This window comes from Heterocephalus glaber, unplaced genomic scaffold (assembly GCF_053883595.1).
Source record: "Heterocephalus glaber isolate CG9 unplaced genomic scaffold, H.glaber_assembly_v1.0 deba00001553, whole genome shotgun sequence".
NCBI lineage: Eukaryota > Metazoa > Chordata > Mammalia > Rodentia > Bathyergidae > Heterocephalus > Heterocephalus glaber.
In genome coordinates this window covers 1377340-1405102 of record NW_028258344.1, presented here as the reverse complement: position 1 = coordinate 1405102, position 27763 = coordinate 1377340, and the positions used below count along the sequence as shown (strand labels likewise).

Here is a 27763-nt window from a genome sequence, read left to right as displayed (position 1 = left end):
ACGCTCCCCTTTCACCTCGCGGCTCGTGGCTACCGTAGAAGTCGGACCTGTCGCTGGGGGAGCAGGGCGGTGACGGTGGTGGTGGAGGCCGGCTGGGCCTCTCCTGGGAGCAGGGAGGGATGGGGTGCGAGGGCGCCGGGCAGAGGGCGTCCGTGTAGCCCGCGCAGCGCCTGGCCTGGAGCGCGGCGGCGGCGGCGGTTGCGCGGAGGCCTGTGAGTCCGCCGCCCCCAGCGCCTGGCCTCCCGCGCCATGGCCCCCATGGGCATCCGCTTGTCCCCCCTGGGGGTGGCCGTGTTCTGCCTGCTGGGGCTCGGCGTGCTCTACCACCTCTACTCCGGCTTCCTGGCCGGCCGCTTCAGCCTCTTCGGCCTGGGCGGCGAGCCGGGCGGCGGCGCGGTGGGGCCCGTGGCTGCGGCGGACGGGGGCGCCGTGGACCTGCGCGAGATGCTGGCCGTGTCGGTGCTGGCGGCCATCCGCGGCGGCGGTGAGGTGAGGCGCGTCCGCGAGAGCAACGTCCTCCACGAGAAGACCAAGGGCAAGACGCGTGAGGGAGCGGACGACAAGATGACCCGCGGCGACGTGCTGTCCAACCGAAAGATGTTCTACCTGCTCAAGACGGCCTTCCCCAGCGTCCAGGTGGGTGCCGCGGCGGGAGGAGCCGGGCGCGGGGCTCCGCGCGGGCCCCCTGGAGCGCCGGGCCCTGGAACTTCTGCCCCCCTTTTGCAGAGGGTAAAATTGAGACGCCTCAGCTAAAATACGCAACGGCATGCAAACAGGCCTGGGAAGGGCCCGGTGAGGTTGCCGGTGATCTGACCGCGGGCCCTGCCCTGCTGGCCACCTGCCTGCTGTGCGTGTGTGAGATGTACCTGAGATGAGGAGACCTGTGTTCCGAATGGGCTTTGGTAACAGAAGGCTGAGAAAGTGAATTCCAGGGCTGCTTCATGTTCCCCTGGAAATGAAAAGCTTGAACTAGAGCCCCGCAGGCCTCTGTTTGTTCTTCCTCGATGTCATTACTGGAAGGTTCGTGCTTGTAGAGGACACGTTTTCTGCCAGACCAATTAAAAAGCCAAGGACTGCAGAAGTCTGTTGCAGATCTGTTAATGTGCAAGCCGTTGAGGAACGGGGCTATGCTCGTAAATCTGTTCAGCCGCCGTTAAGACCTTAGTGGCATATGGTTTGGGGCCCTTCAAGGAAGCGTTTGGAAATGCGCTTGCCCGCAGCTTCATTTTAGCGGTGGAGCCTACGTGGCACTTGATTGAAGGCCCATATTTACCCCAGAGAATAAGAATTTAGTAACCTTTACCTTTTCTTTGGGTAGATTTCTGGAGGAGTTGACATTTTCTCAAGGAAATCCAGACATTTTGGGTTGTTATTAATACTTTTGGAATTCATCCTTTCAATGGAACTGGTGTTGAATTTGAATATACTGTAAAGCTCTTTTGAATTTATTGTAGCTCCAGAGGGAGAGCTCAACGTAGTAGAGCAATATCTTACTAATTTTTCTCATCTAACAGTAGGTTTTGGCAACTAGAAAAACTTTTTCCAGTGGAATTTTGTTAATTAGATAAATAGTGACAATTAAACCCAGGTTTCTTTGTGAGATTTCTGACCTTTTACTATTGTTTTTAGAAGAGTTAGGCAAGTATTGTCATTGTAAAATTATGTAACTTACGTAACTTAGCTTCAGGTCTTCTAACCTCTCTTCCTTTCTCCTTTCCCTCAGTCCTCCTTCTCTTTCTTCTGTCCCCCTTCCCTTTCACCTTCCCTCCCTCTCTTTTTTGCTTCCTCCCTTCCACTCTTTCTGTCTTTTCCTTTACTTTTTCCCATGAAACACTGGATTTCATGGGCAGTTGGGTACTAGAATTTTTTTAAATATTTACTGAAAACATTGAATATTTTCACTTTTGATCTACCTTACTTTATCATCACACATAATACCTTTGTTTGCACCTAGATGTAAGCTATGCTTGTGAAATATCTGTCTTCTTCAAAACACATGTGCTTTCCTGAGAGCTTATAGAAGAAACAGTTTCAGAGAAGTTGATGTGTTGTAGTTATAATAGTATTTACAGTAACCACTTATTGACTGTCTTCTGGTTGCTCAAGTACTAGCCACAATAGGACTTCGTTTGATCCTCACAGCATCTTTAAGAAGTAAATTTTAATTTATGTCCACTTTACAGATGGAAATCTGAGTCTCATAATACTTCACAGCTTGTGTGAACTATCTAACTCTTCATTTTAGCTAGACCTTTAACAACCTCTTAAAATTAACTATGACTTTCTTAAGGAAAAAATATATAACTATAGAGGCTTAACAGCAAGAACAGTGAAGGAGAATTGGAAATTTTTTTAACAGGTAAAATCAGAAGTATCTTAAATATTGAAAACATACCTACATTTTTATTTACTGGCAAATAATAAAGGAATTAGCCACCAAGAGTAGTGAGGGGTGTTTTATTAAATACAAAAGCTAGGTTAGATTTGTAGATGTGACTGCCTTATTAGAAAATAACTTTTTATTTTCTTGTGGCTGAATGATTGCCTACACATCTTTAGTTTTCAGGTTCAGTGTTGATTGGTGGAATCGAACAGCTTGTTGTCATTTGTACAGTGTCATAGTAGGGGTGGTGTCAGTTTATACCTGTTTTATTAGACCAAATGCCAAATGTTCTGCCATGTAAAAAATACAGATTCAGCCCTAGATTTTTTTCTTGTCCTTTCTTGCCCCTAAATATCTAGAAGTAGTTTTAAATGTATGGTTTTTTTAAGCCTCCCTCAAAATTTTTTGGTAAGAAATCTGTTATGGTATCACCCTTTCAGTTTATTTCCCAATGGAAAATAACTATTGAGAACCCACAAATACTCTTTTTGGGGCCACAGTTCTGTAACTACTTTCCTGTCTGGGGTCTGAGGTCTTAGCTTTCCTATTTAGTGTTCTCTCATCAGTAAAAAAATATAACTGAAGTCATTCTAGACACTCACTCAACTGAAGTTAGTTTGGCCTCTAAAGGGACATTTGTGGATGTCTGGTGACATTTTTGTCTTTCACAACTAGCAATGGAGTACTACTGGCATTAAATATAAAGAGGGGAAACATCTTACAGTGTACAAGACTTACTCTAAGAAAGGATTATGTGGCCCAGTTTGTCAGTCGGTGCCTAGATTGACAAACCATACTCCAGAGAAGTGTGTGCTGCACCAGCATAATTCATGTTTGGTTTAAAATTGCTAGACCTCTTTTTGTCTTCAACTTTTTCCTCTGAAGCTTGTGGGAGAGTCATCAGTGTAGCCATATTCCCCTTCCTAAATCCTTGCGCAATGGTTGATTTCATTATGTGTTAGTAAGGGTAACTGCAGCTCTTCCTGTGACATGGTCTCTGAATTATAGTTTTTATTTAAGGTACTATACCAAGGAATCTATTTGAAGGTCTCCTACTCTCAATTTGATTTGTTTAAAATTTAGATGGTGACTTATTTGAAGATGAAGCATAGTACTCCAAGCTGGTAGCAGGAGGTTGGATATTTGCCTTTCTTGACCTAAAGCATGAAGTTACACTGGTCTCTCAATAGAAGTTCTCACTAGAAAAGTCTGAGAAACACTAATATAGCACAGAGAACATTTTGCTTTTGCCAGTGTAACTAGCCACCAGCCTAAGTGATTTTGGCCACTCATTGAACTATGGTTTCCTCTTCTTAAAATTAAGATAACTAGTATAGTTCACGAATGCTTCTGTTTGCAAACAAAAACATTCAGCAAAATTTTGCTTCTGTTCACGTTCACAAACTCCACATGGTGACAGATACACCCATAGCCATCTTCCCCCAAATTGTAAAATTAATTTCATAAACTGAGGTGCCACTGTAGTTGGAACAGACAAAAGCACAGCAGGCAGAGAAAAGTATTTCAAAGCAACAGGCCCAAGAGAGGTGATAGTTCAGCAGATTCAAGGAATCTAATGAGCCTGAATATGATACATTTGGGAGAATTACTGTGGAAGAGATTGGGCTACATCATATTCCAAGCTCAAAGGAGTGTAGTTATGACCTTTAGTCTAACACTAGAGTACTAAGAGAAGGCTTCATATTATTGAGGCCCACTGTATGCCCTACTTTAGGCTGTGGGCATTTGGAATAGATGAGAACAATGAGAAGAGTCTTTAGACCTTGTGAGAGATGAGACAGGCAGTGAGAAATTATTGGTTGACTTATTTTAGTAGTTAAAATTTATTAAGCCTTAAGCAAGTAGCAGACCCTGAATTTATCTGAGGAACCATATATGTTAAATAATATAGCCACCATTTTGCAGATAGACAAATTGTAGCTCAAATTGTACTGAATTGGTTTTACCCTATTTTATTGATTCTTCTTAAGAACCCTTCTACCAGTGAGGAAACTGCAGCAAAGAGGTTAGTTGACTAGTCTAAATTGATCACATACCTAATCAATTTAGAGGTGGGGATTAGAACTCAAGCAATCTATGATCAAACAGTTTTTTTTTTTTAATTACTCTTCTGTGTGTTGCTCATTTAACTGAGAATGACAGTCTGATTTAGGAAAATGGATTATTGCTTGGTTGAAAAAGGAAGCTGTGTAAAGGCAATGAGACTTTGTCTATTGTGTTGTTGTATTCCAGTGCCCAAAACAGTTTAGAAGAGTGATGGCGAACATGTGCTAGAGTGGACTGTTTGTGTCATTGAAAGCTCTAAAAAATTTGCCATCGCTGGTTTAGAGTATATTAGTCATTAAATTGTTGAATGAATGAATGATTATAGGATGCAATAATAAGCAAAGGCTATAATAGGATTTCAATGAAGAAAAAATTCTTGTGGCTTAATCTAGCATTTTCTTGGTACACATGGTGACATATACTTAAAATTGGGAGGTAAAATTTTGATTACTTCCTGAGCAAATGAGGAAGAGGATTAAGGAAGACTTCCAGGTTTTGACCTTAGCAACTGTTTATAAGGCTGTTTACATGGTGGATAGTGGAATTATTAAATTGGGGCTGTTTACCGTGGCAGATAGATTTATTTATTAAGTTGGTAGGCATGAAGTGGTAGTGGCAGGTTATAAAAAGGAATGATGCAAAAATGAATTGAATAATTGTGCTAAGTTCTTCTTCTCTTGGTTGGTTTTTTTCTCCCTGACTTGATTCTTAGTGAAAATATGTGAAAACTTAAAGGAGGAGAGGTATTTATTTGACTTAATAGTTTCAGAGGATCCAGTCCATGGTTGACTAGCCTCAAGTCAGGAACATCATGGTGGAAAGGCAGAGTGGAGCAAAGCCCCTAGTTCATGGCAGCAGGGGAACAGTGTCAGAGAGGAAAAGGAGGGACCAGATATAGACCCCAAGGTCACGCTTTTGTGACCTTCCCACACACAACCAGAACTATACTTTGCTAACTAACCCCCGGGCAGATCCCAAGCCAATCAAGTTGACTTATCCAGCTTAACTATTCCAAGATCTATTCAAATAAACTCTATAATGTGTTAGCTCATATTCAGTTGAGAGTATATGGAGAAGCTTACTTGAAAATAAATCTCAATATAAGGCTCAGTACTTGATTGTCAGACTTGACACTGCCTTTTCCTATACTACAGTGGTCAAGCCCCATGAACTACTTTAACTTTTTTGGAAGTTATTTATTTTAAAGTTATTTCTTTTTGCATGGTGTTATTGCTGCATTTATTGACTTAACATAGCCTAGCATTATTATTAAGTGGGTGGGCTTGGAAGACAGAATACTTCATTAATGTCACTCTGTCTTAATTATTCTAGCATTAAAATAACCCTCGATACCTCATAGGGAAAGTTACCACACCATAATATTCTTTTGCTTTTCCTTCTTTTGTAAACGTGGCTTTTCCTGGCTTTTTACTCTAGCATGTAAATTTCAGAAATGATTTGTCTAATTTCCAAGAAGAATTTTTTGAAAAAAACAAGAACAACAGACTTGTAAGGAGTTTGGAGTTGCATCAGATGTATAGTTTACTTATGGGAGAATCGATGTCTTTTAGTCTTTCCATTAAAATGAACTTTCTTTTATGTAGTTTTTGTTAATGCCTTATAAAGAAGTTTGTCTCCCTATATCTTACTTAGATTTATTTCCAGATTTTTGTTTTTTCTTTTTTAAAAACTTAAATATTTGATGCTGTTATGTAAAAATGGAGTTGATACATATTTAACCTAGTGACTTTGTTCTTAGTTCTATACTTTATCTTCCAATAGTTCTTTTGTATTTTCGCAGCACTCAGTCATCAACTATCTAGTTTGGTTTTGATTATGTCTTTGTAATTTTTGTACTCTACCCCCCACATCCCTCTCCTAACCCCTTTGACCTTATGCAGTGTTTAGGACCCTCTGCATATTGTTACTAGAGGTTATGATGGAAGGCAACTGCCAATGTGTTGTGGCCTATAGGACCTTTCACCATCTGGCTTCCATTACTCTGCCCTTAAGTCCAGTGCCTTTCTCCTTGGCTGACTGCTCCAGCCAAGATTGTCTCCTAGCTGCCTGTGAACACACCAGGCATACTCTCACAGTGGGGTCTTTGCATTTGTTACTCCATGGGTGGGAATGTGCTTTCCCTTAGATGGCTGCCAGGCTCCCTTGCAGATCATCACGTAGATGTAACCTTTTCAGTGAGGGCTTCCCCAACCATTCCAACTACTCCACTTTTAAAAACAACTTTATTGCAGCATATTTTATATATAATATAATTTGGCCATTTCATGTGAGTTCAGTAATTTTTAATAGTTTTGCAGTTTATATCATTCACTCCATTTTAGAACATTTTCCTAATAAGTATTCTGATTTACTGTTAAAATCTTTTTTCCTATCCCGCTTCTCTATGCAGCCTCCTAGATCTGCTTATTCTGGACATTTTATGTTAATGGAATCATATGGTATGTGGTCTCCTGTGCCTTTCATCTTTAACAAAGCAGAGGTCCTCATCAGTGCTTTAGAATGAATCAGTACTTCTTTCCTAGTCAACCTATTTATGGCTGAATAACTTTCTATTATGTGAATATATTATAACAAGTTTATTCATTTGTTAGTTGATGGATATTAGGTAGTTTCCAATTTTTGGCTTTGATTAAATCCAGTTACCCTGTCTTAAAGAGTAACCCTTTCTGTACTCTCCAGCAACACACTTGACATCCTTATTTGCTTCATTTTCTCATCATTCTGCAGTATATTATATGTCATACTATATAATCAAACTACAAATCTGATTATATATTTGTTTATTGTTTATTATCACTGGAATCTGAGTTTTATGGGGCAGAGTTTTTTGTCTCATTCATCACTGCTTTAAATTTAGGTTCCAAAACTGGCATATGGTCATTGAACAATAAACATTTGCTGAATTAATAAGTACATAAGTAAATGGATAAATTGGAAGTTTACTGTGATCTGTAGTAAGAAATATTTTATGATTTAAGTGGTTTGATGTTTCTGAAATATTAGTACTTTTAACTTCTGAGACAATTTAGGAGCTTTCAAAATACCATCCAGACATTGCTGATACATTTGAGGTTTTTATCCTGATGGTGGCTTTTAATCCTGTATTTTCAGTGTTGTAACCACTCCATCCCTGTAGCTTGGGGTTCAGAGAAGGCATTATATGCAGTATAAACATGATGATCTGCTCTGGAAAAGGACCTTGTCAGGAAGCACAGGATCCAAGAGGCTGTGCTGCTTAGGGTATTAGCTCTAACTAAAACCCACAGTTGGGGATCATTTTTCTTGCATGTATGTATCATGATTTGAAAGAGGAAGTCTTCTGATTGAGCCAATATTTTACTATGGTTGACATTTTTTTTTAATTTTTTTTTTTCTTTTTTGGTACCAGGGATTGAACGCAGATCCTTGGGCTTGCGCAGCAGGTGGCGAAACCACTGAGCTAAATCCCCGGCCCTTAAATTCTTAAAATGTAGTCAGTTATTATACTAGATTTGCTTCATTAGTGTATCCTAATTTCCAAAGGTCAATGCGGTTTCTTTTTTTCACTAATTTGCAAATGAGACTGTATTTTAAATATACATTAATAAGTTCATGATTTAAAGCAGTGGTTCTCTACATAGGATGGGCTGGGGACAGAGTTGGCAATATTTAGAAACATTTTTGATTGTCAAAACTGGTAGGGGTGGTGGTACTGGCGCCTCTCTAGTGGGTTCTACATTGTAAGATATTTAACAGCATCTAGCCAGGGATGCCACTGAACATCCTACAACACACAGGGTAGTCCCATAACAAAGAATAAGTCAGCCCAAATCCAAATTGCCAAGGTTTAAAAATGCCAGCTTAATACTGCACTCTTATTATTGTGTGTAGTACTACATATATGCATATATGATGGTTTATGAAAAATAATAGCTCTAAAGTGTTTATACATACATATATGTGTGTATGTATATACTCTCCTTACTTCACACTCTTAATCTATATGGTAAATCTAGTTTATATTTTAATTTTGTTCCCTAATAAATAAGAAAATAGAAAAGTTAATTTTACGTTTTTGTTCTATGACATCTCTTTGGTTTGTACTGAAAAGAAGACTGATCATTTGTTATGTACCTTTTGATTGCTTATTTCAGCATTAAGTTTCTTAATATTTGCTTCATAATTTCCAGGTTCCTTTTTTCTTGTTGGTGAAAGATATATTTTAGATGATCACTTTTCTAAGACATGTTATCTTTTAGCATTCATAATTCCCTATTTTTTATAGTTATTATTTTTTAAAGTACATTATCACTTTTCTCCTATCTTTCTAACTTGTAAGTATAGTTCCTTGTGTTCAGTATTTCACAGCATTATTTATTTTCATACTTTAAAGCTATTCTTTTTCAGATGCTATCATTAAGATTTAAGTAGCTTATTTGCTTGATTCTTTCTTTCTATGTGTTTGTCTGTATTTGAATTCTTAGAGTTGATTAACCAAAAAACTAAAATTCAGTATTAAATTTGAAAGTATTTGAAGACAGAATGTCACTAAAATTTTTATTAGAACATTTTCATTTTGCAGTGAATGCCTTGGAAATAAACAAAAATAAGGGTTTATTTACTAACAATTTATGCGATTTTGTCTGAAATGCTGTTTTGTGTGTTTTATTAAATAGTAATGTTTTACTTCTTTTTTCACTGTCATCTATTTTTGGTGTAGATAAATACTGAAGAACATGTGGATACAACTGATAAGGAGGTTATATTATGGGATCATAAGATTCCTGAGGATATCATGAAGGAAATAACTGCCCCTAAAGAGGTCCCAGCAGAGAGTGTTACTGTCTGGATTGATCCACTTGATGCTACACAGGAATATACAGGTAATTTAAAAATTTACCTCAAACTTGAGGTTGCCATTTCATATTAAAGAACTAGAACCAAAATAGGTGGTACATATATGGTAGTAGATATTTTACAAATCTGAGAACTTTTCCAATTCGATTTTAAGATAAAAGGTTAATACCACATTACCTAAAACATTTGGACTGAATCAACTGTGTTCAACTTTTTTTTTTCTTTTTTTTTGTCCAAGATCCCTTTATTTTAGCATCTTTCTCCAGGTGAAGTAGCTCATTCAGAATCAGTAACTCATTGATTCTTCAGTAAAGTAATATGCTTAACATTATCAACATAATCGTTTCTGTTGAACATCTATTATTGAGGAAATTTATTTAGTCAGAATTTAGTAGTTACTTGGGATTATTGGGAATTGATTTCTGTCTATCTAGCTAGCTATCTGTCTGACCTTGGAATTCAACATGGTAAATCCTAGGTACTCAGAAACCATGTAAGTAGTGAAACAGTTACTGCCCTTCCCACTATTTCCATTTCTTTTACTTATTCCTAGCTCAAGATTTATTTCCCTGGATCCTTTCTCAGGCGTTGTTTTTACCTGGAGATAGCCTAATTTCTGCTTTCTCTCTTGTTATAAATGTTAAATTTAGTTATTTATCTGTTTGTCCCACTAGTGGTACATTTCCTAAATGTGGGGTCCTCTACTTTATCACTTACATTCCAGTGCTTATTAACTGAACTTGAACCTAGACATTCAATAGATAACTATTTGGAGAACAGGGAGAAGACAGTAGTTGCATATATCTAATATTAACTAAATTATAAAATAGTACTTTGCATGAGTCGGTAATTGAAATATGGAAGGGTGAGGATTAAGAATATGTTTCCTAAACTGAAGTGGCCTGAAAACATCATATTGATAAGATTTAGTAAACACATCTCTTTTACAGGAACTCTTTTAACTAACTAGGTTGATTTTTAAATTTAATCCTAAAATTAAAAAATAATTTATATCTAAAGATGGATAAATACTATCTGTATTACACAGATGGAGAAACTGAATTTAAGTGATTTTTTTCTAAGACATGCTGCTAATAAAGTGGTGGGTTGGGAAAATAACCCAGGTAATTTGCTTGTAGAACCATAACTCTTAAATACCTTCTGTGGTTAGCCTTTATCCTTAGACATTTTTTTTTTTGGTACCGGGGATCATACTCAGGACCTTGTGCTTGCAAGGCAGGCGGCAGAACCACTGAGCTAAATCCCCAGTCCTAGATGTTGTTTGTTTGAAGAAATTATTGTCTTTGGAACACTTTTCTTGTACATAAAACTTTAATGTAATAAAACAGAATCTTGTCTCCAAAATTCATGCACAGTACCTTGACAATTGTGTATTTTTTTTCTCATAGAGGATCTTCGACAGTATGTTACAACTATGGTGTGTGTGGCTGTAAATGGTAAACCTGTGCTAGGAGTTATACATAAGCCATTTTCTGAATACACAGGTATGAAATTTGTGAACTTTCAAGAGTTAATATTATCGAACTGTTTGTCTGTAATATTTAACCTTTATGTTAGAATCTCACCTGTAGCTCAGTATTACTGAAGTCTGTCCTCTCCCCTGGCGGTGTAATAACCCTTGACTGGATACAGTGAGGATTTTATGTTTTGTACAGATAATATATGACAGAACATGGCTTTTTAAAGCCATCCTTAGGGGACATTGTTCAATAGAAGCAAGATTCTCAGTCTCTTGTGGACACATACTTTCTCCAACAGCTGTGGTGTTCTCTTTTTTTTTTCCCCCTCAGGCTGTTGCTACTGTGTGGGTTCTAAGGTCTAGTGTTTAGTTGCTCTAGTCAAATCTGTTGTCATTTGGAGAGCTTGATACTGTGGTGCTTAAGGGCAGAGCCACCTTAACATCAAAAACAGATGAGTAGGTGTCACTGTGAAAGTCTCAGGAGGTAGATTAATCTTTGGGTAGCCCTGGATGTCTCTCAGACCCTTGCTTAGCTACCATCATGATGCGGTCATGTGTGTCAGCTTCCTACAGAAGGCAGAGCAGATCAGTGATGTCCTCATTGGTAGTGAAAGGGTATGAAGGCCAACCAGAGAGATTCACATTAGTTTAAGAACTATATCTTTGCCAGTGCCAGTGAGTTTAGGTTGGTATATCTGTGTAACACATTACACTGCAGTTAACCAGAGAGGCCATGTTCATCTAGGTAGCAGTACTGATATAAACTATGATTACAAGTTCATCATGGCAAGGCATCATGGTGGAAAAGGAAAAGAAACAGTGTAAGCAGCATTGCCGACAGCCTGAAGGAATTATCATTTTTCATTGGTAACTCCTGTCAGTATACAGGATAGAAAGTATAACTCTTTGGCTCCATTCTTCTCTGAGACGACAAAGTTCTGGATAGTAACAGTATCCACTGTACTAGTATTGAAAACCCCTAATGACTAGGTATAGTAGATTACATAATGTCCTCCTCAAATTCACATCCACCTCTGTATTAGATTCTTTTCTATTACCAGGACAAAATACCCGACATCCACAACTTAAAGGAGAAGAGGTTGATTTTGGCTTATAGTTTTCAAGTTTTCAGTCCTTGGTAGGCTGACTCCAAGACAGAAGTGGCATGATAGGGGAAAGCTGCTGGACCATGGCTCCCAGGAAGCAGAGAGAAAAGGAGGAGCCACAACAAAAACACACCCTTTGAAGATATGACTCCAGTGACCCACCCACTCCAAACAGGCCCCACCTACTAAAGGCACATTGAATGATGAACTCATCCCTGGATTAATCCACTGATGAGTATAACTCCTCTGTGATCCAGGTACTTTCCAGAAGTCCCACCTCTGAACACATGAGGCTCTTGGGGGACTTTTTAGATCTAAACCATAACCCCTGAATTTGTTTACTAGCACTGCTATTATTAAAAATCACAAAATCTGTATCTAAAACAGTACTAAGTTAGTCTGTCTTTCAGTTCTGAGGCCTAGAGATCAAAAATCAAGGTGTTAGCAGAGCCATGCTTGCCCAGAAATCTGTAAGAGACAATTCTCTGTTTTACTCTCAGTTTATTATTTTACCAGTCCATGAAGTTCTTTGACTTGTAAACAAGACACTCCAATCTCCGCCTTCCTCTTCACATGGCATTCTCTCTGTGTGTTTATATCTCTGTATCTCTTTTCTTTTTCTTACAGGACACCAGGTTGGATTAGGGACCCACCCTGTACCAGTATGACTTTGTATTAACTAACTATATCTACAGTGACCCTATTTCTAAATATCAAATACTGAGATGCTGGGGATTAGAATTTCTTCATAGTTTGGGGGAGAGACACAATTCAGTCTGTAATAATCAGAGGACTGGGGATGTAGCTCAGTGATAGAAGGCTTGCGTAGCATATGCAAGGCTCCAGATTTGATCTCAAGAATTGTAAAAAACCAAACCAAACTTAAAACTCCAGAAAGTTAAGGCAAGTATCAAGATGAGATCATACTTGGTGGGACCTTAAAGCAATGAGAGAGTACTTGTAAGAAAGAGAAAGAACCCAGACAGGGATAGGATAAGACAATGTGGAGGTAGAGGCAGAGATTGGAGATTGCCTGTAGCCACCATAAGCGAGGAGAGAGGCATGGAATAGATTCTGCCTCCAGGAGGAAAATACTGCCAAACCTTGATTTTAGCCTTCTAGCCTTAAGAACTGAGAAGATGAATTTCTTTTGTTGTAAGCCACTGAGTTTGTGTTGGATTTGTTATGCTGGTCTTAGGGAGCTAATTTACTGGGAATTTGTACAACTGTTATTTACTTAGCCATCCCTATTACATCTCAAGAGATACAGCTCATCACACAAAAAGACTGTCTGAGCCAGGCCTGGTGTTGTAATCCCAACTCCCAGCACTTTGGGAAGCTGAGGCAAGAACATCCTAAGTTCAAGCCCAACCTGTGCAACTTTGGGAGACCCTATCTCAAAATAAATTTTAAAAAAATAAGAAAGGGGTTGGGGGCATAGCTCATTATGAAGCTAATACTGGATTCAATCCTCAGTACTACCGAAAAAAGCCCTGTTCTTTGGGGAAAAAATAGAGATAAGTCAAGTTTCTTAAAAGTTACTTATTTGCTTTTTCAAATAACTATCTCATGGATCCTGCTGCACATATTTAAATGTTGATTCTATATTTCAAAATCATACCAATTTGAATGCTGACACTTGACAGTTCGAATGCTGTGAAAGGTTTATGCCATTGTTGTGATGTTGGGCCTTAAGATTAGTTATATAATTGCTTTGTGGTTTATGGAGTACTTTTACATATTTCCTTTAATCCTTACTGAATTAGATACAAGTTAGGCTGTTAATTTAGGTTGCTGTGCAATACACCACAATATAGGAAGTTGAACAAGTATTTCTGCTCTTACAGCTGATGTGTAAGCAGACCAGGGCCACCATGGTAGCTCCTTGATACCAGACATGCAGGATTGTCCCTACTGCTTTGCTCTCATAACACTTAACTGCCCTTTTGGACATCAGTGAGCATAGCTCACTCTTCCTTCTGTATGCCACCAGTGGAGAGTAAAAATAGAAGTCATTTCCCACTAAGAGCCTGACCTGTAGGTTGCATGCATCACTTCCCACCTCCCACTCATGTTGCTTATGTCTCATTGATCAAAACATAGCTAAAACCAGTCACAAGGAAGGCTGTGAAGTGTAGTGTTTATTTTCAGGGGCCATCAAACAAAAGTTCAAAGATTCTCTCATTCAAGAAAAAGGGGAAAAGTAATACTAGAGTCCAACTTACCAGTACTCTGGACTTAGTGTAGCACAGAACAGAGAGATATCGTTACTTAAATTAGTAGTCCCACTTGGAGGTGAGAAAGTGAGAGTCGGAAGTTCAAGTCATCCAGCTAAATTAGTAGCAGATTCAACCCCAGGAATTTTATCCAAATTAATATATCGCAACACTTTTAAAATAGCAGTGCCTTTTCAAAATTCTAAACATTTGTGTAGTGTTTAACAATTTGAAATATATTTAATGTTATTTTATTTGAACCTCTTGATAAATACATGGCAAGGAAAGCCTTTGGTATATGTATTTTTTTTGTTGTATATGAAAAAATGGCCTTAGCATTTCCTGTCAGGAAAACGTTATAGCTTCTGTCAGAGCTAACCACTCCTTGCTTACTAGTACCTTGCAATTATTTAGTATTTGCAGTTTCTAAAGTGCATTGCCATTCATTCTTAGATTCTTAAAATAATTCTGGAAGGGATATAAAATAAGAATTGTGGTGACTTTATATTTAAGAAACTGGCATATAAAGGTTAAATTCAGAGCTTGACACTTTGAAACTTCCTTTTTTTTGATACTGCCCCTCATTACTTCTGTCTGTATCAGTTTAGGTTGCATTTAGCGTCACAGAAAGTAAATCTGATTACAGTGGTTCAGCAAGTAAGAGAGCTTCCTCTTTCTCACCTAACAGGATGACCAGAAAGTGGATTAGTGAATCAAGAACCTGACTCCTCTTTCCATTAGAAGTCTATTTCTGCATGCTCATAAAGATGAGTCCTCTAATTTGCCATGATTTACTTTTTTAGGCAGGAAAAAAGAGGCATAAAGGATTTATCCCAGAATTTTTTTTATTAGGAAAAAAAATAACTTGAAGTGCTAAGCCTTATTCATTGAATCTCCACATTTAATGAACATTGACTGTCACATAGCACCTTTAGTTGTAAACAGAGCCTGCTACTCAAGAAAGAATGGAATTTCAACAAAGAAAATCATAGGCAGTTGATACTAGATGGACAAATAGATGCACATCCTTTGAGTCTTGGTTTCCACATCTCTTCTTATTAGGGGGAAGGATAGGGTTAATAAAATGGCCATTTTGAAAAGCATTTACACCTTAGTAATGTGCATTGCCCTTCCCCATAGGCTTACCCTCCTTAAAGAAGCTAAATGGTTAAGAACAGTTTCCAAAGTGTCTTTTTAAATTAACGTCTTAGTTACTCTTCTCCTTGATGAGACAAAATACCGGACCCACAAATTAAATGAGTAAAGGTTTATTTTAGTTTACAATCTGTAGAGGTTTCAGTCCATAGTCACCTGGCTCCAAGACAGGGTAACATGGCAGATTGGCATTGTAGAAGAGAAACAGTCCGTTACAGGGCAGGCAGCAAGCCTCCTTTTCCCTTTTATCCCATCCAGGCTACGAGAGTTTTGGGTGGTGCCACCCACACCCAATGTGGGGCTTCCCATACTCATACCCAGAAGTTTGATAGACCAATTAGAGGACTAATCCATTACTGCATACCCTTCATCTCATCCCGGTATTACACCCTTAATCTAAATTCACACACTCTAGATCCAGCCATCTCTGAAAAGCCCCATCTGTTTCCATGAGACTTTGGGGGGACATCTAGATACAAGGCATAATAGCAATAAAATGTTTTAGTCTTCTGTGATGCAGTTTACTACTTGCTCGATGTACTGGAACATGAAATTACCTGCCAGTTAGCAAACACAGTGAAAGAATCAGAATGTCCAAAAGTGTGGTTGACCTTCCATTTCTGCATGGAAGATTTTTTTGCCTTGTACCTTCCTTTAGGTATGTTATTTTCAGACCCAGACTGTATATTGATGTTGCCAAAGTACCAGTTGTAAAGTATTGTATGTTTATCAGAATTTAGTTATATTTAACTGTAAATGGAATTAGATATTATTGTTCCCATTATAGCAGAAATTGGAGAACAGCTTGTCAAAATTATTGTCAAACTTTATAATTAATTCTTTGAATTTGATGTTCTTAAACACAAGACACAGTCGAATGTTTTTTAATGAAGTAACACATAAATGTATAAGTGTAATATATTCACTCAGTAGAAATTTGTAGCTGTTAAAAAATAAGTTATGGGCCCAGGGATTTAGCTCAGTGGCACTGCACCTGTCTCGCAGGTGCGAGGTCCTGAGTTTGATCCCCGGTACAGAAAAAAAAAAAGTTATGTTAGATTTCTGTATAGCAAAATATCAACCTGTTTTTATTTGCCACTCAGCCTTTTTAGCCTGTCTCACCACACAGTGGTGCCTGGGTTCACGAACTTAATTCTTTCCACTATTCTGTCTGCAACCAGAATTGTGGGAAGAATTAAGTTCATAAACCGAGATACTGCAGTAAATTAAACAGTCTATAGCAGGTATCTCATCACCATTACCTCCTCCTTATAGTCATTTATATTTAACCACCTACTGTACTTTTTAAAATATGTCCATATAATTGTAACAAATAATCCATATTACCATATTGAGTTATAATCCTGAATTGGTAATTCTTATTCAAAATTATTCTGGTAACTCCACAGATACACTATTTTTATTCACTTACACAATACTGACCTCTAGAGATTCAGCATTGTAAGTTCACTAAGAAGTAAACTTTTTTTTGACATTTATAAAAAAGAACATAGAGAATTTGTGGCCTTTTTACTTTTATTATGAATAATTTCAAACAAAATTATATGAATACTCATGTACTCCATCTAGATTTAACAGTTACTATATTGCTGGATTTTTTGTTTTACTTGATTACATTAAGGAAAATTTTAAGTAGCACAACATTTAAAACTATATATTTGAGTGTGCATCTTTCTGTAAGGGCATTTTTCTACAGAACAGTACTATTAAATAATAAAATCAACAGTGATTCCCTAATTGATACTCAGTGGTCAAATTTCCCCAGTTATTCCTAGATTATCAGTGGTACCAATGGCTGATTACCTCAGACCAAGATCTAGTTAATGATACATTTTTTTGGTTAAGTTGCTATGTTTAATTTTCTTGAGCTAGAACAAACCTCCGTTCCTCTTCCATGACGTTGACTTAAGACCAGTTCATTTCTTCTGTAGAATGTTCTCTCTTTGGTATTTATCTCATTGTTTCCTAGGGTGTCATTTAGCTTATTTTTATATCATTTAATATAACAGTGTCTCTTTGTCTTACTATAAAGGATGCTCAGATGGTTAAAGTGGTCATGATGAGAACTCTCAATTATAAAGTTATTTTTATTTTCCTGCTAAATCTCTTGTATTTTCTACATATGTCGAACTTGCTCCATCAGCTGGACTTATCACAAAATGTATTTTCTTTTAGAAATGCAGGACAAATTGAACAATTTTTCCCTTTATGTATCAATTTTCAGAGAAGGAATTAAAATGCAAACTACCTCCAAATAGAAGATTTAGAGGGTGGGGAGAAGAGGCTTTCTCTTTTTAAAAAAAATTTTTATCTCATGGACTTAATGTTCAGTATGGTTCAGAAAGCCACAAATACTACTTTTAAGTTAAATGTGTTATTTTTTTCTTGGTAACTTTTACTAATATAGTACCTTTTATCTTGTTTTCTGTATACAGTATTATATAGTCCTTTTCTTTTGACATTTCTGATAATTCTCTGCTAAAAACATTTCAGCTTATTTCAGTTTTGTACTTGACAACCATCCCATTTTAGTCATTCATATCTTTTTTTAATATTCACTTTTAAACTCTATAATTCAGCTTATCAGACTTATCCTTTGACTCCCAGCCATCATCAGTGCTATAATATTTACACAACCTTTATTCTTCTATGTTATTCCCATCTTTGGTGTCATTTCAGATCCGTTGTTACATGTATTCAATGTCAGCTAACAGTGCCTTTGCTAAAGGTTCCCCAGTTATCCCTTGGTTGGGTAAAACCTGTTCTCTAATAGATTATTTCTAGCTCATGGGTTTAGTATTACTTGAGTACATGTTAAAAACTTTTCTACAGCCTTTGTACTTGAAAGACTACTTGACTAGTTATAAAAACTTTTGTCTGTCCTGTAGTAGTGTCTTAGGGCTGTCATAACAAATTACCACAAGCTAGGTGGCTTAAAATAACAGACATTTACTCTGTTGCAGTTGAAGAGGCCAGAAATATGATAACAAGGAGTCAGTAGGCCCATGCTCTATTCGGGGTAGGGGGAAGAATCTTTTCTTTCTTCTTCCACCTTCTGTTGGCTCCAGAAATTCTTTGCATTCCTTGATTTTGGTTATGCATTGGTCCAGTACTCTAATCTCCGCCTGTCTTTGCACAGTAGTATCTTTTGTCTTTCCTCTTCCTATAAGAACTTCAATCATTAGATTTAAGGCCCACTGGAATCCTATATGATCTCAACTAATTAAATCTACAAATCACATTCTGTAAGTTTCAAGTGGACATGGATTTTGATAGGACACTGTTCAGTCCACTATACACCCCTTTTTCTTGATTAACCTGTGGAAACTTTTGAACTGGGCTTTGTATCTATGTGTGTTGACTGTTGTTGGCAAAAAGGCTGTTACCGTACTGATTTTCTTTTCTTTGTCAGTGACTTCTTTTTTGCTTGGAGTAAATACAAAAGAACTCTATATTTAAAATCTAATAATATAACTGTTATGTTTCAGAATTAATGTTCTGGGCAGATTTCCAGGTACTCAGAATGCCTGTTAGTATAGGGCTTTAGGTCCTTTTTTTATTTCAGTGACATTTTATGGAATCACAATTTTAAAGATTTCATTGTTATCCATGGTGGACTATATTTTATTCCATACTGAGTGAGTGCTATATTAACAATCTAATTGGTATAATTGAGTACGTATGTTATCTTGTGTGGTTTGATCAGCAGTGAAGAAAACTTGCAAACCAAGAAAAACATCTCGAGGCATCCCTGGGGTCTTCTTCCCTTTTAAAATTCTGTTCACTTTGAAATCTAAGGCTTTTTCTTTTTATTCTCCCTTTTAAAACGGACATGTAATATTAACTCATTTACCTTTTTATTTTCTGTTTATAAAGTTATGTAGGTAATTGAGCCAGTATGCAAGTAAATGAAACCATGAGTACATTAGAAGTAGAGAAGGTATAGAAGAAAAATCAGTTTTAAAATTTGAGTTACCTGTGAAAGTTAAGATTCTCTCACAGATTGGGTTCCCCAGGAGTCACACTTTGAAAAATTAGCATGCAGGATGTTTATTGGGGAGTGTGTTGGAGCAGATGTATTAAGGGAAGGAAGGAAATGCGGTAGATGCAGAGAGAAGTCAGATTGCAGAGCAGTCCCAGTGGAGTATCCGCCAGAACCTCAGGAAAACTGAAGTGTGGGAGTTCTTAAGCCAAATGCTTAATAGCTCCTCTCTGACTCCCCAACATTATGTTGCCTTTATGCCTTGCCTGTTTTACTGTTTAAAAAAATGTTACATTTGTAGGAAGAAAAAATAAAGTATTCTCCTTTGGGGAAAAAAATACAGATAATCTGTAGAGGAGTACATTTTCTTCAGTCACTTAATCTGTAGAGGAGTACATTTTCTTCAGTCACTTGGTTCTTTGAGTTCTAAAAAGTAGCTTCTTTTTCTAAAGCTTCATGGCTATTAACGTGTATTTGCTTTTCAGCTTGGGCAATGGTAGATGGTGGTTCAAATGTGAAACCCCGCTCTTCTTACAATGAGAAGACTCCAAGGATCATTGTATCTCGCTCCCATTCAGGGATGGTCAAACAGGTTGCTCTTCAGACCTTTGGAAACCAGACTACAATCATCGCTGCTGGTGGTGCTGGTATGTTCCCCTCCCTTGTAACCCCAGCGAGTGTTTCCACCATGGGCAACCTATGTCAAGAGACTGACTTGTTTGTCCCATGCTTAGCAAAAAAGTGAGAAGGAACGACGTGTTTTCAAGCCAGATTCAGTCTCCTACTTGGTAATCTCCATTCAGTAGCATTGGCTGTGCCAGAAAGAAACAATCTCACAGCAGTGATTTCTCTTTCTCAAATACTACAAAGGCAGCTTCCCATCAGTGATCTCCCATCAGTGGTTGCTTTTTATATGTTCTGACTTCAAAATAATTGTCCCTTAGTTTATGAGGGACAGGATGAAAAATCAAGCATGTAAGATGTTTCCTACAGCAGAAGGAAGCCAGGAGTCTTCCTAGGTATTACCTTGCATGTTGGGGTGAACAAGAAAGTCAGGTGCCCACCCAGCTTACTGTATTTTCATACTATTTTATCAGCTGATTGTAGATCAAAGGTTAGCCCACTTTTTCTGAAAAAGGCCAGATAGTAAATATTTCAGACCTTGGAAGCCACACACAGTCTGTTGCATACCGCTTTATGATTTTTAAACCACCTATTAAAAAGATTTTTTTTAATCCTTATTTTAAGACATTACAAAAACAGACCATGATCTGTATTTGGCTTGAGGGGCTATTTGATGACTCCTATTATGAATGCTCTTTAATATGTCAGAAGTTTTAATTTAGATAAATAACAAAGTATGATCAGAAAACCTTCATGTTGGAATATCTTTCCAATACAGTAGTGGAGGAAAAAGTAACACTTAAGCTTATAATATAAAGAAGTTACTTTTAAGCTTATAATTTTAATTTGCTCATTGCATATACCTTCCTTAATATTTACTTACAGGTTCTTTTAGGTTGGTTAGGAAAGGTAATGTCCAAAATACCCAGTAGAGATGAGTTAAAACTAGATTCTGCATCCAGTCTCCATCAGTTTTACTTATTTTTTATTCCATACATTCTTCCTTTTTACAGAAAGGATTTAAGGTGGTAGCATTAGTTTTTGTTCTTTCAAATCAGGTCTGCTCCAGTGCTCAAGTGAAACATATAGGTGTTTAGCTTCAGTATAGTATGTCATTCCATAGCAAATGGCACATACTGAATATGTCACTCCATAAAAGACAACTACCATGAGGATTTTAAAAATTGATAGGTATATGTTTGCTTATACTTGAGACTACCTTTATAAATTACTTTGCATATTTTGCTTAATGTTTGCATTGTTAACATGTAAAAATATTTTTTGAAAACAATTTTAGACTTCCTATGCACTTTACAAAGACAGTACAGTGAGCTCCTGAACACCCTGTCCTATTCTTTTCAACCATGTATTTAATAAAAAGTATACACTGCTGCTTTCTTAAAATCTTTTGAGCAATAATCTAAATTCTGTGTTTATCTTTCAGGTTATAAAGTTTTAGCACTCTTAGATGTACTTGATAAGAGCCAAGAAAAAGCCGATCTGTATATCCATGTGACATACATTAAAAAGTGGGATATATGTGCTGGAAATGCCATCCTAAAAGCCCTCGGGGGACATATGACCACCCTGAGTGGTGAAGAAATCAGTTACACCGGATCAGATGGCATTGAAGGTGGACTTCTTGCTAGCATCAGAATGAATCACCAGGCTCTGGTCAGAAAACTCCCAGATCTAGAAAAGACAGGACATAAATAAGAATAATTGATTATAGGGTGCCACTTCCAGAGCTGAAAGGGTTAGCCTGAAATGCTGGAAGCTTCAAAGGATTGGTGGAGACAATGGTCACAGCCATCTCAAACTTCTTAAAGTATTTATGAAGCATCGGAGACATTATTTTCCCTCTAATAGGATGCAAGATCAGGGAAAGTGGGTTGCTTCATGTCTCAAGTATTGTCTTTATTTTTGAGACTATTTTCATACAGTTGTCATATGCAAGGCGCATATATATATATTTGTGAATTAAAATCTATAGCTGAGTCTACATTGTTATATGAGTCACCATTTTCACACATCATGAATCTTCACTACTAATAGTTTCATATAGAACTGAGTTGAAGGAAGGATTGACTTTGTGTAAATGTTTAATTTAATTTTACAGTTATATCTCATTGAAAATAAAGTAATTGGGGGTTTTTACTCCTAATTCAGATAGAAAGCACAAGAAGCCACACATTCATTAATATGTAATAAAAGCTGTATTCATGTTACTGAATATTTCTATGGATTAAACTAGAAAAAGTTTAAGTTGATTTTTTCCCTTGAAATTTTAATAACAGGTTCACCAGCTAGTACAAAATATAGACAAATGATAGTTTCATTGTATTTGTAATGTTCCCTGTGTGTGTTTTGTTTTTATAAAGAAAAGTATTTGTACTCATAGGTTCTACATTTCTGTCATGTTGCTGTTGATTTTCATTTTACGTGTGGAAGATGCATGGTGCCATCTTTTCCCTCCTGACCAGCATTTAATCTGTAACTCGTGTGGTCTGGTTCTAGGTTTCTGGGTTAGTAGTTATGGTTTTGGTACATTTTCTCATTAGGGATATAATATGCTGTAAGGCACTGTAAGACTAGACATGACTCTAATTGAAAATTGCTTGACACAACACGGTTTGAATTTGTTTTTATTATTTTCAGGAACTTTGCTTTAGTAAGTTTTAAAAGATTTAGCAGGTTTTTATATCAAGAATCTTGATATTCTCTCAGTATCAAGAATGAGTACAGTTGCTTTTGCTATGGTTGGTTTTACTGCTAATAATTATATCTAACCTAAACAAACTCTCAAAGTAGTGATTTTAGACATATTCTTTAGTTTCCCATCAGCTTACAATACTAAAAATTAAAGGTTTTTTTTACCTTTGTGGTGCTGGGGATAGAACCCAAGGAATTGGTGGTGTTAGGCAAGTGCTCTGCAGCTGAAGTATATCCACGGTCTCAAAGTTACTTTTTTTTTTTTATATATTAAATTCTTTTATTGGTACATTGTAGGTATACAACACAACTACATTTCTCATTGGGAATTGTACCTTTATATAATGCAGCTTGGTTCTTATTTTTTCCCCATTCCTAGCCCTCCCTTCACGCCCTCCACCCTTCCCTATTTACAAAGACTTTATTTCCATTTTTTCCATTTCTCATCATTTTTCCTTTCCCTTCTTTCCTTTCCCCTGCCCCTCCCACTACCCCTACCCCTTTGGACCTTTTCTTCCTATTTTACATTTTCGATTATTCATTCTAATCATTGGTACATTTTAGGTATACAACATAATGACATTCATCATTGGAAATTTGCACCTTTACATAGTCTCTCTTGGTTCTTATTTTTCACCCTTGCCCAGCCCTCCCTTCAACCCCTCCAGTCCTCCCTATTTACAAAGATTTTGTTCCTATTTTTCCATTTTCTCATATTAATCCTATTCCCTTCTGTCCTTTCCCCTAGCCCTCCCACTTCCTTCCCCTTTGCCCCTTTTCTTCCTATTTCACATTACCTATTATACATTTAGTCCTTATTTACATCAAAGTTACTTTTATATGAATTTTTTTTCTATTTAACAGAAACTGGTTGGAAAAAAGTTGTGATGTATTCATTCTGTTGGCATAACTACAACATTTTTTTCATGGGCTTTCACTGGAACATGTGGTATTTCTCAGTGTGATATCTAGAAAGTTCATGTAAACATACAGTACCCTTATTTCATGTGGCTGCATTGGCTTTGTATTCTCTAACACTAATAGGAGTTTCTCATGGTTTCTTTTTTCTTTTTTCTTTCCTTTAAAAAAATTTAACCCTAAAACAGCTATTTCTTTCCTGTCTTCAAGGTGAAAGAGGACAAAGAATTTACAAACTAGCCTGGTAGAAGTGCATACTTTTAAGTTTGCATGTTATAGTTTCTAAGGCCCTTTAACTCCTCATTTGTGAGCTGAATCTAGTATGCCCCAAATGTTTCCATTCAGTTTCTAGCACAAATACACTGGGTAGGCTTTTGTTCAATGAAAGTTCATTTATAAAATTCTAGTAGTTGGAACACTTGATATTTAAAAGAGGACTTGGGAATTTTAAAAAGAATATGAGACCTCATCATTTTACTTCAAAATCCTTTTTCTCAGGAAAGAAGACAAAGTTACCAAAATCCTGTGGTATAAGCATTTGTTTTAATTATAGTAAAACAAAGGGAAATGGAACTGGCAAATAAATGGAATTTATTAGAGTTTAGAAATACTATGAGGAAATTTTATGATTTAGTGGAAGGAACACTCGCAAGCATGGTTGCTTTAATTTCATTTTTAAGAAAGTATTATTTTTATCTCATATCAGCTGTGACCTCTGAAGAGTTAATATCAGTTTTCATAACAGGATGTGAAGGATGTGTGTTTTATGCAAAAATCAAGATACTGGCTGAGAATTAAATACATTATTTTTATAATTTGGGGGTGTAGTCTAGTTACTAATTATTTGTAAGTACTTTTATAGAAAGTTCAGTTTTAAAATTTTATTTCTAAGACATTATACATTACAAGGAACAGTATTTATATTTATTTATATGAGACATGATTGTGCTAGAACATACCAGTAACACACTTTCACAAGTGAGGCATGTGATATCTCAGATTACATAAAATAATTTTTAAAACAGAAGAACATGTACAATGTGCTTATAGTGATTCCCACTTTTACAAATTCCTGGTCTTTCATCTTTGGCTTTATTTAGAGTATATTTTTCAGTTAAAACTGAGTTTTTATATATCATATTGGAAGCAGTGACATCAGTGACCTCAGCCCCCATTAGTCATCCTCCCCTTTCTGCCTCTTCATCTTTGCTTTGCTCCCTGTGTCTTACCCATTAATGTTCTTTTATTTTGCCTTCTCCTTCATAGCTGGTTTAACTCCCCCACACACTACCACTCACCCCTAAATTCTTCTATGTAATCATCTCAAGATTGGCTGTTGAAGTCTTATGGTGGAGCTGAAGTGATGGTCAAGTTCCCAGTGAATGAGATCAATCCTGGTGGAGCGGAATACTACATCTGAAAGACTCCCTAGAAAGTAAAGGAAAATCACATTTAAAGACACATACACACAAGTCAAATCTAATCCAATACTAAAGTCTTTACACAAAGAATTGCCTGCCCATCTCTCAAGAATGTAAACAGAATATGAAGGAATTGGATAGATAAGCCTGCTCGAGGAAACCCTTTTCTGTTGGTTTTCATCCCTTTATCTCCATGTCATTTGAGTTTATAAGATAGTCATATTTGTCTTTGAAGTGTGTTTGTCCCTGCCACCACCATTACCAGTTTAGTGTTTCTTGATTTTAAATCAGTAGTATACAGATCAGTTCATGAAATAAAAGCATTTTGATTTATCTGCTTTAAGCACCAGCTGTGTAAACTATTTCTATTTGCCGGGTGCTCCCTTTGAGTATTTTGCAAATCTGTCAGAAGAAATGGTGCAGGAGCCATGGCTGAGAATAGAGTGGGAAGGGAGTTCAAGGGAAGAGTAGCTGAAGGAGGATGCAAAGCAAGCACCTGCCCTGACCCCTAGGATCAGCAGCTGCCCTTTTTCAATCCTAGATTCAAATTTGGATTTCGCTTGGGCTGTGAAAGGTGACAGCTACCCCTAATGACCCAAGCATAAATAAAGACGGTAGCATGGCACTCCAGAAAAAATATTCAGCTTTCCTCTAGAATACCACATTGATGGTGGTCTTGACAGTTTAAAACAAATGTTTTGATTCTAGCTCCAATTACCTATTGTAGCTATGTGACAATTGGTTCTAGATAGAAAGTGATTTTGCATTTTACACTTGATCTTAGCCAAAAAGCCGAGAAGCGATGATTTTTCATTTTAGATCTTAGTGAATTTAATTATATGCCTACAAAAAGTGTCATAACTATTGTGTGAAACAGTTCCATTTTTATCTTAAAAAGTTGTGCCTTAATAATAGGGCATTATATGTTAATAAGGCAAAACAAAACCTTTTTTTAATAGGGAAAAATAGGAACTTTGGCCATTAAAGTTTAAGTTCTTTAAAGGTTTTTAATATTAAAGTTGAGTAAACATCACTAAAATTAATATGAAATTATTTTTGGATAATTAACATTTACAACAAAAGTACATTTTTGTAAGAACTGGAATCTTGATGTATATAGGTCTGAAATGATATTTCATCTTTCAATTTTTAATTTAATGTAAGACCAGGATAGGTAACTTTTTTATGAATTTTACTTTTAAATAAACCATTTCAGTGTGCTAATATATCTGTTCTTGTCCCGTAGAGTCATTTTTATTTAAAAAATAGCTCTTTATTCATGATAGCATGTCAATTGTTTATTAATGTTAAATAATACAGTATGTTATATGACATAATAGTTCCTAAGGAGGAGAGATTCTAACTCATACCAGCTGTTTCTGAGAGGGGAAAATCAAATTCTGTACTTAGAAGGATTCTTGGTTCAGGAGGGTAGTGGTTATGTAACTTGTTTATTTTCATCCCATCAAAGCCTCGCAGGTATATACATTCCAGTGTACCATTAGTAAAGGTCTTTTTTTAAAATTTTAAGTTGAGTGGTGAATTACTTTTGTGGAAAATATGATTTATCAGTTTTCCTTTGAGATAATGCAACCCAAACTTTAAGAAGGATGATGAATAATATTAAAAAATACTGTTACATACTGTGTAAGTTCCCAAAAGTATTACTATTATTACCATAATTTATGTAAGCTGCAGAAGCAGAAACTATGATATTTGATTATTAGTATGTTCTATTTCTTTGATATACACAAATTTTTATTCAGGAATGATTTACTCCTGTATTTTTTTAAATAGGAAAGGCATACTAAGTTATTGTGAGATCAGTTCACTTACAAAAAGATTTTATGTCTCCTCTGATGATCTCATCTGGCTTTTTTGATCATGTAGTGTTAAGGAGGGAATATGTATAGACTTTTAATTTTTACATTATCCTAGCAGTAGCTAATAGTGACTTTTTTAGTCTTAACAGAAGAATCCATTTTCTGCCATGATGAACAGTAATGTTGCCAGGGCTCATTTTGCCCTTTGACATTGTTAACTTGAACAACCACAGTACATATGTATACACAGGGGTTAGATTTATACTGCAATTATAAGATGTATTTTCTGTCTCTCTTTTCCAGCTTTGTGTTTTGTTGTCTTCACTTCCTGTTAATCCATTTCTTATATTGGATCAACAATAATGAAAAAAATTTAAAAGACTTTACTTTTGAGTACTCATTTCCCTTTCACACTTTTTAAAGCCATGGAGGAGCTACACTCTCTTTTTATGGAGATGGTTTGCCACCGCTTATCTTAGCATGCTATCACCTTAACCCACATTATCAAATTTAGTGGGTCACAATTCCACCCTTTACTGGGAAGTAAACTGTTCCCTTCCGTGGCTTTAGTGCCTTTATTTTTCTTTTGTATCTCACTTTTCTATCACACCATTTTTATATGTGTTAATTAGATTGTAAACTTGAGAGATTGCACCTTGGTGACTTTTATGCTTTTGCTTCAACATCTAGCCCAGTGTCTTGCACAAATTAGGTGCTTAGTGTAGAATTAAATTAACTTAAAGGTTACTACTTACGTGTTAACCAAGTTTCACACTTCATTTGTTATGCACTGGTTGTTTGTTTCTTAAGCAGATATTTATGATTATCCCCTCACACAAGTATTTTTAGTTTTGCTTTTGTTTCACTATGCTATAATCAACTAACTAGAACATGTGATTGCTTCTAAGGACATAATTATCCTAAACTCTGCCCCTGGATATACTTTGCCAAATGAAATTTGAATTCTCTGAATAAATTGGTCATGTCTGAAAGAAAAA

At 36.6% G+C, this 27763-nt stretch overlaps 1 protein-coding gene across 1 annotated transcript; it reads left to right on the top strand.

The window, feature by feature from the left end:
• Bpnt2 (3'(2'), 5'-bisphosphate nucleotidase 2) lies at positions 1-27763 on the top strand. The gene is made up of 5 exons (XM_004871510.4): positions 1-636; positions 9171-9333; positions 10717-10812; positions 19753-19914; positions 21336-27763. The coding sequence occupies exons 1-5, from the start codon at positions 250-252 to the stop codon at positions 21605-21607; spliced, it is 1080 nt and encodes a 359-aa protein (XP_004871567.1). The 5' UTR covers positions 1-249; the 3' UTR covers positions 21608-27763.

Excerpts from the sequence above, each read along its gene's own strand:
- Bpnt2 (XM_004871510.4), top strand. The coding sequence starts at position 250 with ATGGCCCCCATGGGCATCCGCTTGTCCCCCCTGGGGGTGGCCGTGTTC. Across the intron at positions 637-9,170 it reads CGGCCTTCCCCAGCGTCCAG|ATAAATACTGAAGAACATGT; the intron begins GTGGGTGCCGCG and ends TTTTTGGTGTAG. Across the intron at positions 19,915-21,335 it reads CATCGCTGCTGGTGGTGCTG|GTTATAAAGTTTTAGCACTC; the intron begins GTATGTTCCCCT and ends TTTATCTTTCAG.